This window comes from Stegostoma tigrinum, chromosome 5, assembly GCF_030684315.1.
Source record: "Stegostoma tigrinum isolate sSteTig4 chromosome 5, sSteTig4.hap1, whole genome shotgun sequence".
In the NCBI taxonomy this organism is placed as follows: domain Eukaryota; kingdom Metazoa; phylum Chordata; class Chondrichthyes; order Orectolobiformes; family Stegostomatidae; genus Stegostoma; species Stegostoma tigrinum.
Window position 1 is genome coordinate 30,939,271 of NC_081358.1, and position 13,194 is coordinate 30,952,464.

The following is a 13,194-nucleotide window of genomic DNA, read 5'->3' on the forward strand; positions in this document are numbered from 1 at the left end:
TGCTCATGTTTAACAACATGCCATGAGATTGGTAAGGTCCAGAGACAACACTGAAGACCGGATAGCCAATTACTCCCTCCCATATAATCACTATTCTGTAACTTCTGGTAGATTTGGCAACACAACTGTACAATCACGGGATGCTAATGGAGCAATCTGGGACACTGGCTGAAATATATGACTATAGTTTCTAATTATGTAGAGTTAGGCTGCAGCGGGACATTGACAGGATGCAGAGATGGGCAGAGAGGTGGCAGATGGAATTCAACCTGGATAAATGCGAGGTGATGCATTTTGGAAGGTTGAATTTGAAAGCTGAGTACAGGATTAAGGATAGGATTCTTGGCAGTGTGGAGGAACAGAGGGATCTTGGTGTGCAGATACATAGATCCCTTAAAATGGCCACCCAAGTGGACAGGGTTGTTAAGAAAGCATATGGTGTTTTGGCTTTCATTAGCAGGGGGATTGAGTTTAAGAGTCGTGAGATCTTGTTGCAGCTCTATAAAACTTTGGTTAGACCGCACCTGAAATACTGCGTCCAGTTCTGGTCGTCCTATTATAGGAAAGATGTGGATGCTTTGGAGAGGGTTCAGAGGAGGTTTACCAGGATGCTGCCTGGACTGGAGGGCTTATCTTATGAAGAGAGGTTGACTGAGCTCGGACTCTTTTCATTGGAGAAAAGGAGGAAGAGAGGGGACCTAATTGAGGTATACAAGATAACGAGAGGCATAGATAGAGTTGATAGCCAGAGACTATTTCCCAGGGCAGAAAAGGCTAACACGAGGGGTCATAATTTTAAGCTGGTTGGAGGAAAGTATAGAGGGGATGTCAGAGGCGGGTTCTTTACACAGAGTTGCGAGAGCATGGAATGCATTGCCAGCAGCAGTTGTGGAAGCAAGGTCATTGGGGACATTTAAGAGACTGCTGGACATGCATATGGTCACAGAAATTTGAGGGTGCATACATGAGGATCAATGGTCGGCACAACATCGTGGGCTGAAGGGCCTGTTCTGTGCTGTACTGTTCTATGTTCTATATGTCAACTTATCTGTGGATACCTCCCAATATTGGCGTAAATCCCCAGACATTATTGAGGAGCGCTGTGCGGGATTGAGTACATTTAATGTGCCTTTACAATGCTGGTGGCCCAAACACTTTTATTGCTGAATTTTGTGGCTTGCTAGCCCATTTCCAATGGCTGTGGAATCTGGGCTCTCACTTCGCTAGAATAGGTAACGATATCAGATTTTCTTCCCTTAAAGAACACAAGTTTAATCAGTTGAGTTCTCATGAAAACCTAGCAGTGTCCAAATGGCTAAATGCTTTTTAATTCCTGATTTTATTTAATTTTGAGAGAAAACATTAAGTAAGATTTCATTTTATTTAAAATAGAGAAATAGTATACCTGAACGCTGAATATCATCCAAACGTTTCATACGCTGTTCATTCCTGGCTCTTACTTGATCTACATTAAAACTGGATGCAGAACGTACAGAGATGGTATCTGGTTGTGGTACTGGTTGTATGACCTTCATCAATTAAAGAAAAAATGATTAGATTTTGTTATCAAGTAGCATATGTACATACTGAAAAATATTAAACTGCTTATCAATTGCCACAAAGATGAAAATAATTCTCAAAGCCCACAAAGCTAAAGTACACAGATTTCAAATACAATATGCACTCTACAAAGTGCAATTATCAAACCTTAAAGTTAATTTCTAAACAAGATCACAATTAGTAATTAGGAATTAATTTGTGTCAATATTCAATTCTTTTGCAACTAAATGAAACGTCTAATTTGTAACTTAGCAGAAATTTGCTAAAACAACAAAAAGTAACTACCATTCAAATTTTTCCCCACAGTATCTATAAAGTAAATATTCTTATGATTTTGCATTTAAATTGTCCCCAATCTCGCTATCATTTGTCAGTTGATGATTTATAGTAAAACCTATCAATGGGCTACACAACTTCAATGCCCAAGCAACTGTGTCCTGATGCTGACTTAACTTCTAGCAAGCCAAGAATAATTGCCTCATCTCTCTCATGTGATATACGTCTTAACAAGAGTGCAAATTTGAGTGAATACATAGGAATATTGTCTACAAAAAATAACAGAAATAGACTTATTTGAGATGCATATCATCGAAATGATAATACTTTAAATTACACATACATTTCAAAAATAAATTAATGATAATATGTTTGTTATAAATAAGATTTTTTTTTGCAAAATTATACCATACTGAACAATGAATCTGCTCGAGATAGATTATCGAACACTTGCAAACATTGCTGCAATGCACAATGGGTTCAATTCAAACTTCTGTTAAAGAAGAGGAATAAAGTAAAACAAGGCAATAATAAAACAGGCAACATACAGAATCAAGGTCTAATCTACTATTATTTTGGCGACGTCTCTCTCGTGGAGGTAGTTCAGATGTTGTTGTCCCAACACCCACTGGAAAAGGGAAAGTTTCTCCATGGCTTCCTGTTCAACAGAGGTTTGAATAACTTTAACATGGACTCTGAAAATGCACCTTCGCAAGAATTTCAGAGATTATGAATATAGCACTAACCTAAAAAGGCACTTTCGGATTCAAGCAATGAGTTCTTCACCAAATCATCATGTGAATCCTTTGTGGGAGAAATTTCCACATAACTAATATAGGAAACTCAAATATGGCAGGAAACATTACATGTGCAAGTGCAACAGAACGAAAAATATTCTTTGTTCACATCAGCGTACTGAATCTCTCAATGCAATTTTCAAAAATAATAAAAGAAAATGGCAATAAATTTTCTTTCACATCTGGAGATAAAATTGTAACTGCATATACCATATGCAAATGTACAATTTTATTTGGAAAGGACAAAAAGAAGTCTTCTTTCAACCTCCTGTGAGGCACCTGAAATTGAAAGTGCAAGTGAATTCAGTTTATTTGGGTGAAATAATTGGATAGCATTAAGATGCTGAACCATTATGAGTGTGGGACAGGTTAACTGATTAATATTTAATTTTATAATCTTTTAAAGCAAAAAAATTTAGAAACATTTCAATACACATATTAATTTAGAACCATTTTTGCTAGAAAATAAAAAGTTAATTCAATGTGAATGAACAGAAGATTTGAACTGAACAACCACAAATAAAGAGGAGTAGGTGGTATTTGTTTATATTGAAAATATTGCTGTTATCCACTTATCATCAGTCTTTAGAGTTCTCAAATCCTTTTGAATAGAACTACAGGTGCAAATTTGTTTACAGCAAGATTTTCCTTACCGGCCCAATATCGTGTGGATTCATACGAGCAACTAGTAAAGCATAGAAAGAGAAAAAAAAATTAAAATTTCACAACATTTGGTTAAAAAATATAAACTATTGGGGCATTAATATGCAAAGATCATTACAGAATTGTCCTTTCCAATTTTAAAAATTAACAGAATGTCCAGAATACAAAGAAGTCCAAGTCACCACTGCCACAGCCCCATTTGGAAAAACTAAACACTCAGTTACTAACCAGTGCTAGTCCCCTAGCAAAATACCTTTTTCTTTGAAATAAATTCAATTTCCACATATATTGATGTCCAAGCTCAATCTTAAGAGTACAATGGGATCTTGATCAGATGGGCTAATGGACCAAGAAGTGACAGATCGAGTTTAACTTAGATAAATGGTGAGGTGCTGCAATTTGGAAAGGCAAATCAGCGCAGGATTTATACACTTAGTGGTAAAATCCTGGGAAGAGCTGCTGAACAAAGAGACCTTAGAGTACAGGCTCTTGTTCCTGGAAAGTAGAGTCGCAGGATTGTGAAGGCGGCGTTTGGTACGCTTGGCTTTATTGGTCAGTGTATTTAGTATAGGAGTTGGGGGAGGGGGTCATGTTGCAGCTGTACAGGACATTGGTTAGGCCACTTTTGGAATACTGTGTGCAGGTCTGGTCTCCCTGCTACAGGAAAGATGTTTTGAAATTTGAAAGGGTTCTGGAAAGATATACAAGGATGTTGCCAAGGTTCGATGGTTTGAGCCATAGGGTGAGGCTGAATACATTAGGGTCCTTTTCCTTGTAGGGTCAGAGCTGGAGGGGTGATCTTACAGAAGTTTATAAAATCATGGCGGACATGGAAAGGGGAAACAGACAAAGTCATTTCCCCAGAGTGGGGGAGTCCAAAACTAGAAGGCATAGGTTTAAGATGAGAGGGAAAAGATTTACAAGGGACCGAAGGGGCAACGTTTTCACACAGAAGGTAGTGCATGTATGGAATGAACTTCCAGAGGAAGTGGTAGAGGCTGGTATAATTACAACATTCAAGAAGCATCTGGATTGGTATATTAAAAGGAAGGGGTTAGAGGGATATGGGCCAAATGCTGGTAAATGGGACTGGATTTATGTAAAATTATCTGGTCGGCATGGACGAGTTGGACCGAAGGGTCTATTTTCATGCTGTACATCTCTATGACTCTATAAGGCAATGTATCTCCAATATATACAAACTTGTTTGGTGGCTTCTAGATAGGTCAGTTTCTTGCCTCTGTTTGTTACTGCTTAAAGAACATCTTGACAGAGCACTTTGTGCAGGGTTTAAACTCTCAAAATATATACAGTAAGTAATTTAGCATTCTTAATCAGTTCTTTTTTAAAAGTAAGTATCTATTGAGGATGAAAATCAGAAAATGCTGGAGAAACACAACAGATCAGTGAAATATGACATTATGTTTTGAAGATCTGCCAAAGACCTTTGACCTAAAACGTTTTCCTCTCCTATGTTTTTCTCTCCTGATGCTGCTCAACTTGCTGCAGATTCTCAGAATATTCTAGCTGTTATTTTTAATCAGTTTGAAATTAAATTAGGATTTTACCAAGATTGTAAATGTTCTTGTGGTGGCACTCAGGTGTAACAGGTTGTCAGAGTGATTATTAAAGCAATGCTGTACCTCAGATCAGGAGGTTCAGTTAAAATGTATATAATAAAAGCAAGAGACAATTTACATAGATCAATTATTTAAACTGCAAAGGTTTGGGAGTAGGACCAGCAGCATGTAAGTGTAGAACTACGTTGTTAGGTAGTTGTTTCTTTCCTCCCAAGTGAGTAGTGGGCCTAAAACAGTTGCTGGATTGGGTGGTGAAGTCAAATAAAAACCAAACCTATTTCTAGTGAAGCGGAGAGCACAAAAAGGTACATGGATATGTCATTCTGGAAATAATAAACTACGTGATCTCCTCTTGATTCAGAGGTCTTTTAATCTGTTTTGTAATGTCTACCAGGCAAATGAATGGTTCCAGGCTGGTAGGGAAATGTACAACTGAATAAAGTACCATAACTTATGGACAGACTGTCCGGACCAGTAGGTGTTTTCCTGTGTGTTTTTTCTGTATATTCATTTGTTCTCTCCATGGAATTGGTGCAAAAAAGAAGACTGAGCATATGACAATGCAACGACAAATGAGGCAAGTAAACATAAGCCCGATTCATTTTACTGAAAATAGTTGCAAATAAGAACAGACAGCTTGGAAACATGAAGGTGCCCATCATTAACAGATTGTTCCACAATAGTGCATAGTATAGATGGATTGGAAAGAAATTATGAAGATGAAAACATTTTAAAATTGTTATAATGGGGAAATTTTAATTATTTTGATATAGATTGATCACCATAAAAGTGGCAGAAGCAGCAAGCATTTCTGGAGAATTTTCCACAGCACTGTGTTACCAATCCACTGAGGAAAGGAGGAAGACTGGACCTGGCTCTGTGAATGCAGTGGGTCAAACAGATTGAATGTCAATGAAGGAACATTCAGGCAACAGCAATCATAAAGTTTAGATTTGCTAAGTAAAACGACAAGAAGTAATCCAGAGCTTTAATAAAAGGATATTTGGTAGAAGGTTAACTTAAATGTAGCAAGAATGAATCTGGCTAAGGTAAGATGGAATCAAAGTTAGCAGAAATTATAAAAGAACTAGGAATAAGCTGTTTATAAAGGAGAAACAATTTGCGAGTAGTCCCTGGATGACAAATGAAAGCGTGTGAATGAAGTTGAGAAAGGGTAGATATGACATATGTCAAGTAATCAATATAATTGAGAACCAGTAAAATATTAAATTCAGAAAAGAAAAGAAACAATTGCAAAACAAAGAGACAGTATAAAGAGACTAGCTGCTAACAGAGAAGAGAATCCAAAACCCTGCCATAGGTTTATATGTAGTTAAAAGATGGCAAGAGGAGCGGGGCTGATTAAGAACCTAAAAGAGGATTTAAGCAAGGGATGCACGCAAGGGACTAAATGGGTATTCTGCACCTGCCTTTACCAAGGAAGAAGATGCTGTCCAAGTCATAACGGAAGTAAAAGAGGCACTGGCAAGGCTAAAAATTGAAGACGTGGTGGCATTTGAGAGGCTGCCTGTACTTTCTGGCTGTGCTGAATGAGATACAGTCAACGATACTGAAAGAAGCAACAATGGAAATTTCAGAGGCACTGACCATTATGTTCCAATCTTCCTCGAATACTGCCATGCATGTTTGTTCAAAAAATGGTAGAAGGATAAGAACTGCAGTTATAAACCACTTAGTTTAAGTTCAAGTGATGAGAAAGCTTTTATAAACTATACATTGGGACAAAACATATCATCACATGGACAAATGCGGATTAACTAAGTAAAGCAACAGACTTGCTATGGGATCAGAGATAATGGGAACTGCAGATGCTGGAGAATCCAACATAACAAAGTGTGAAGCTGGATGAACACAGCAGGCCAAGCAGCATCTCTGGAGCACAAAAGCTAACGTTTCGGGCCCAGACCCTTTGTTATCTTAGACTTGCTATGGGCTAATTTTGTTTAATTAACGTATTTGAATATTTTAGCAAGTTAAAAGAAGTTACAAAAGTGACACTGTTGATGCGGTCTACTTTTCAAAAGACATTTGATCATAACAGATTTGTCAGTTAAGACACAGCCATAGAGTAAAAAGTATAGTGCAGTTCCTCAGGGGTCAGCATTGGTATCCTGGTATATTAGTGACCTGACAGGTGCACTGGTAATATGGAAAGCAAAGGAACTAACTTGCATGCAGCACAGTCCCATAAACAATAATTATATAATAACCAGGCAATCTTGTTTTTAACCATTTTGATTTGAGGCCAGGTTATTGGGGAGATTTTCTATGCTCTTCGTCACCATATTTTATGACTATCAGATAGCCTATTTACATGTCTCAGGTGGTAGAGTATTCCCTGAATCTTTGACTGAATTAATAAGCTAATTCTGCTCTTGTCCCTGGAATGAACTTGATATTGATGAAAGGTCATCAATCTGAAACATCAACATTTTCTCTTATAGCTACTGTTTTTATTTCAGAATTCCAGCATATGGGGCATTTGGCTTTTGTACAATGAACATGCTGTTCTTCTTCCAGCAGCTTCTGACACAATAACTAATTATGCCAAAAAAACCTAACCACAAAATCCACCAAGTGCAACTATTTTAATCAAAATTAATTTGTAAATAACGTGCTTTTTTCTTAAATAAAACAAGCAATTTTGAATTTCATAAATATTATGCTTAGCTCATTGTAAAGTAAATAGTACTATTACTGGTTAATATTGTATCATACTGACCTGTTTCTTTCCTCTTCATTGTGTCTAGTTTTTTTTTCTGTTCTCTTAATAATGCCTCCTGTTGAATCTCCAATGTATTACTATCATTTGGCGGATCTGGGTACACTTGTCTTATTTCAGCTCGTGTTGCTGAATCTGTTTATAGTCAAAAAAGTGTTATAAAGTGAACATCTTAGTTACAAATTTACACAGTAAACACATCCTCCATTTAGAAATAAATCATTCTGACTTTAAAGACTCTCAGTTACAGAGTCAATAGATTTGCTTAATACCCTTTTAAATCTCTAAATGATGACAATTACTTACCACTTCAATTCCCACATCACATTTTAGATGTTACTAAAAATGTTATTAATCCAGTAAAAGCAATGAACATGGACTAAAACTACTCTCCTTCAGGGAGAGAAAATGAATCAAGTTACATAGGCAAATCTTAATTACCAGGGTAAGTAGTGTAGGAGCCACTAATTTTGGACCGCACTACATTCTCCACAGATATGGATGCACATCACTGTGTCTGCTGAAATAAAACAGAATCTAGATATCCTGGTGCCAGTATTCCTGACAACACCTACATTGTCCATTACTTACAAAGAAGAATGAAACAGCAAAGTGGGTTCTATTATTTAAAGTATTACACATCCCAAACTCAGAAAAGCAGATAAAATTGTTTAAAGAAGTAGGTATACTTATGAGCAGGAATGATAATGGTAGAAGAATGATCAAATGACGCCACATGATTTGAAAAGAACTGAAAAAATATAACACTACTGAATGTGTGCTGTAAAGGCAGTCTGCGAGTTGTAAATGAGTCCCATTCAAGAATCTGTTCACAAATCAGTTTGTACACAAGTCAGAACATTTCACATGAAAATATTAAGTGGCGAATGGTAAGCACAGGAAATGTCCATATGTTTAAAATTACACGCATTCATTAGTCGGACTTGTGTAAGATTGGGGACCCCATGTACTTTGGTCAGAGCAAACGGAAGAACAAATCTCACAGATGAAAAAGCAATAATGATTATTTCACTACCCCAAAACTGTTATAAGATTAGTATGAAAAATACAGAACAAACAAATTTCCTAAAATGCATTTAGGTGCACTTTTGCTAAGCAAATACAAAGCAAATCCAACAGGAGAGAGGGAGGCTCTAAATCTAGATGTAGAGAATGAAGCTGGGTGGGAAGAAATAGCATCAGTTAGGAGCTCTTTTGTGAAACTGAAAATAATTCACTTAAGTTTAGCATAATTATGGAAGATGGAGCATCATAGTCACAAAAAGTAGAACAAATCCAACCTGACCAATTAGTGCCCCAATCTACTATTAATTAGCAAAGTTATGGAAGAGGTCATCAACAATGCAGTCATGTGCACTTACTCAACAAGTGAAAGTTATAGCTCAAAGGTGCTCAATTTGAGTTCCACCAGGGCCATTTGTCTCCTGACCTCATTTACAGTCTTGCTACAAATGTGGACAAACGAAACTAAATAAAGAGGGCAGATGGAAATGACTGCCCCGGCATCAAGTAACATTTGACCAAGTGTGGTAGAAAGGAACCCTAGCAGAACCGAAATTAGTGGAAATTAAGGGAAACTTTGTGCTGATTGGAATCATACCTAGCACAAGAACAACATCTACAAGTTTACTGATGACACCACTGTAGTGGGACAGATATCAAACAATGACAAGTCAAAATACAGAAGGGAGACAGACGGTTTGGTGACGTGGTGCAATGAAAACAATTTCTCAACGTTGGCAAAACTAAAGATCTGATCGTTGGCTTCAGAAAGAAAGGAGGAGAACACACCCCCAGCTACATCAACCAAATTGAGTTGAGAGAGCAAAGAGCATCAACTTCCTTGGAGTGACAATAACTGATGACTTGTCCTGGACTTCCCACATAAATGCAACAGTCAAGAAGGCATAACAACACCTCCTCTTCCTCAGGTGGCTCAGGAAATTTGGCATGTTCCTAAAGTCCCTCACCAACTTCTATAGATGCACCACTGAAAGCATACTGTCCAGGTGCATAATGGCTTGGTATGGCAACTACTCTGCTCAGGACCGTAAGAAAGTACACAGAGGTGCTGTGCACAGACCAGACCATCACGGAAGCCAACTTTCCATTCACTGACTCCATTGACACGGCCCACTGCCGTAGAAAGACGGCCAACATCATCAAAGACCCATCGCACTCTGGTAATGACCTCCCACAACCTCTTCCGTCAGGCAGAAGATACAGAAGCCTGAACACACACACAAGCAGGTTCAGAAAAAACTTCTTTCTGGCTGTTATCAGACTGTTGAATGACTCTAGCTTCAAAGAGTATAATCTGTATGCCTCAAAGTCTTTTTGATCTATACATCCTCTGCTTGCTGTGATCTGCCTGTACCACTCATAAACAAAGCTTTTCACTGTATTTTGGTACACATGATAATAAAATCAAAGTCAAAGGAAAATAGCTGTCCTTGTTAGAAGACCATTATCTCAGTCCCAGGTATTGCTCAGGGTGGCATCCCACACCCAAGAAGATGTTTCAATGATCTTCATTTCAATCATAACATCAGAAGTGGCAATGATACATAAATTTCAACATCGTCTGTAACTTCTCAGATATTGAAGCTGTTAGTACCAATAGGGAACACAGCCCGCAAATCATTCAGCACAGATGGATGAGTGTAAAGTAACATCATGCCGAACAATGACCATTTCCAAAAATAGAAAACTTAGCTACTGTCTCGAGCGGAGTCCCTCACTATCAACATCCTGGAAGACTGACCAGAAACTAAATTGACCAATTATGTAAACACAGAAAAGATTTTAAAAAATGGAAATTCTGCAGCAAGTAATTCAACTCATGACTCCCCAAACCCAGTCCACAAAATACAAAGTACAAGTCAGGAGTGTGTCAGCTTTCTTTCCACCTGTCTGGGTGGCTGCTGCTCCAACAACACTCAACAAGCTCAACATCATCTGGGACCACATCAATGACCAACAATGATACACAATGGCAACATTTCTGCAGGTCATGCCCATTGCATGCAGAGGTCATTTCAGAGTTTGAGAACAATAGATCAATGCTTGGGGGGGGGGGCGGTGTACAAAATCTGAATCAGAATAATTCGGATGAGAAGGGCAGACAAGTCGTTTTATATTTTAGCCAACTTAAGGGGTTAAGTTAGTTAAGCATTAACGCTTTGGCCATTAAGTCAATAATAAGCAAAGCAAATGGGAACTACTGATGTACAGAGAAATGAATAACAAACAAAGCATTCAGCCTGTTAAGGCTAGAAACACTGAGTCCATACTATCAGAGGGCTGGAGATGGGGTTATTGAATATGTTTTAAGACAAGTGTGAACAGAGTCTTGTTAAGCAAGGGAATCAAGGATTATCAAGGACTAGCTAGGAATGATAAATTGAAAACACAAGCAGATCAACCATGATCTTACTGAATGATCCATCTCCTCTACCATTTTGTATGCTCATATGAATAGCTGGTGATTCAATGGAAGCCATCTGCTGTTTTCCTTTTCCTCTAGACTGCATCTGTTCCTCTTAATTCTCATCAGGAGTCCAAAGTAAAATTGCATAAACTGTTCTGACGCTACCTTAAAAGCATACAGCTAGAAAATGCAAATCAAGGGAAAGAAAACCTGATGTAAAGGAAATGATTTTGAAAGCAGTGAAAGCCCATTCTCAGAACAAGTCCTGGGAGGAAAGGTTTTTCCACTTGAGCAAAGAATAGATATGATGGGTGATAATGGGAACTGCAGATGCTGTAGAATCCAAGATAACAAAGTGTGGAGCTGGATGAACACAGCAGGCCAAGCAGCATCTCAGGAGCACAAAAGCTGACGTTTCGGGCCTAGACCCTTCATCAGAGAGCTCTCTGATGAAGGGTCTAGGCCCGAAACGTCAGCTTTTGTGCTCCTGAGATGCTGCTTGGCCTGCTGTGTTCATCCAGCTCCACACTTTGTTATCTTGGATATGATGGCTTGGTTTTAAATGCTCAACCTATCAACTTCATAGTACCATCAATCTCAAACAAAACTGGAAAAACCCATGCAGATGCAGTGCAAGCTAAATATGGAATTAAATCCTCAATTAACTGCTATTTTACATACCTACATTGCCTACTGTCCAGTCCCATGAGAGTCATGCCATGAAATTTGTAGTGTACAGCAGTTTAAACTGAAAGTAGGCAGGTTAGCATAAAATTGCTAGCATGCATCTATATCTGTCTCACACTTTACAAATTCACATTCCTCTTTACATATCTGATTGGTATATTGGTATACTTCCTCAATATCAATAATTCAGCATGAATAGTGGACCAAAACTCTAAAATCAAATAAGATATTCACAACCAAAACTGAAACTGTTACTTAGCAAGATATCTAGTTTATTACATTTGGGCCTACCTCTGTATTTCAAGTCATTGAAATCTCTAATATTTTGTAAATTAACAAAATCTCTCTCTTTAGATGAAGGTCTGTGTACCAAGGCCTGGATTCGTTGTCTAGCCAAATCAAAGACATCAACATGATTCCTGTCTCGTTTCCTTTTCAGAAACATTTGAAAATAAAGAATATTAGCACAAACATATTTAGTATTCACTTCATATTTCACCCCAATTAAATTTACAGATTCATTTATTATTACTATCAAAGTAAAAATAGTCTTTCCCAAAGCATATTTGCTCTGACAAGTCTGCACCATTTAATTACTACAATAAACGACAGCTACTTGCAACAAAGTCAAATTTTAAAACTAAATGTTCACCAAATTATACAGAAAATTACTGGTTCTGGAATACAGAACTAACTGATAACCTCAAAAAAAGGAATGTAAAGCACATCCATTCATGCATACTCTCCGTTTTAAAACAGCCAGCCAATCTTCTATCCATGGTGTCAACGTGGATTTCACAAGCTTCAAAATCTCCCCTCCCCCGAACGCATCCCAAAACAAGCCCAGCTCATCTCCGCCTCCCTAACCTGTTCTTCCTCTCACCTATCCCCTCCTCCCACCTCAAGCCGCACCCCCATTTCCTACCTACTAACCTCATCCCGCCCCCTTGACTTGTCCATCCTCCCTGGGCTGACCTATCTCCTCCCTACCTCCTCACCCACACTCACCTTTATTGGCTCCATCCCCACCTCTTTAACTTGTCTGTCTCCTCTCACCTATCTCACGGAGAGAGTGGAAGAGGGATTGTTCCATGTATCTCTTCCAAAGCTATACTCGCCCTGTCCCCCACCTCTTCCTCAGTTACATTGATGACTGTTTCGACGTGGCCTCGTGTTCCCACAAGGAGTTCGAACAGTTCATCCACTAACACCTTTCATCCCAACCTTAAGTTTACCTGGGCCATCTCTGACACCTCTCTCTCCTTCCTGGACCTCTGTCTCAATCTCTGGCATCCACCTGGAAACTGATATCCATTTCAAGCCTGTGATAATGGGAACTGCAGATGCTGTAGAATCCAAGATAACAAAGTGTGGAGCTGGATGAACACAGCAGGCCAAGCAGCATCTCAGGAGCACAAAAGGTGACGTTTCAGGCCT

At 38.4% G+C, this 13,194-nt stretch overlaps 1 protein-coding gene across 9 annotated transcripts in view; it reads right to left on the reverse strand.

Moving 5' to 3' along the window:
* LOC125451959 (centrosome and spindle pole-associated protein 1-like) overlaps positions 1-13,194 on the reverse strand; it is a 179,300-nt gene that overhangs the window by 3,765 nt on the left and 162,341 nt on the right. For all 9 annotated transcript variants that reach the window (XM_048529772.2, XM_048529765.2, XM_048529764.2 and 6 more), the window contains 6 exons: positions 12,049-12,188; positions 7,620-7,754; positions 3,287-3,318; positions 2,583-2,640; positions 2,385-2,494; positions 1,406-1,529 (listed from right to left, as the gene is read on the reverse strand). In XM_048529772.2, the coding sequence (XP_048385729.1) occupies positions 1,406-1,529; positions 2,385-2,494; positions 2,583-2,640; positions 3,287-3,318; positions 7,620-7,754; positions 12,049-12,188 (599 nt within the window). The remainder of the gene's footprint in view (positions 1-1,405; positions 1,530-2,384; positions 2,495-2,582; positions 2,641-3,286; positions 3,319-7,619; positions 7,755-12,048; positions 12,189-13,194) is intronic.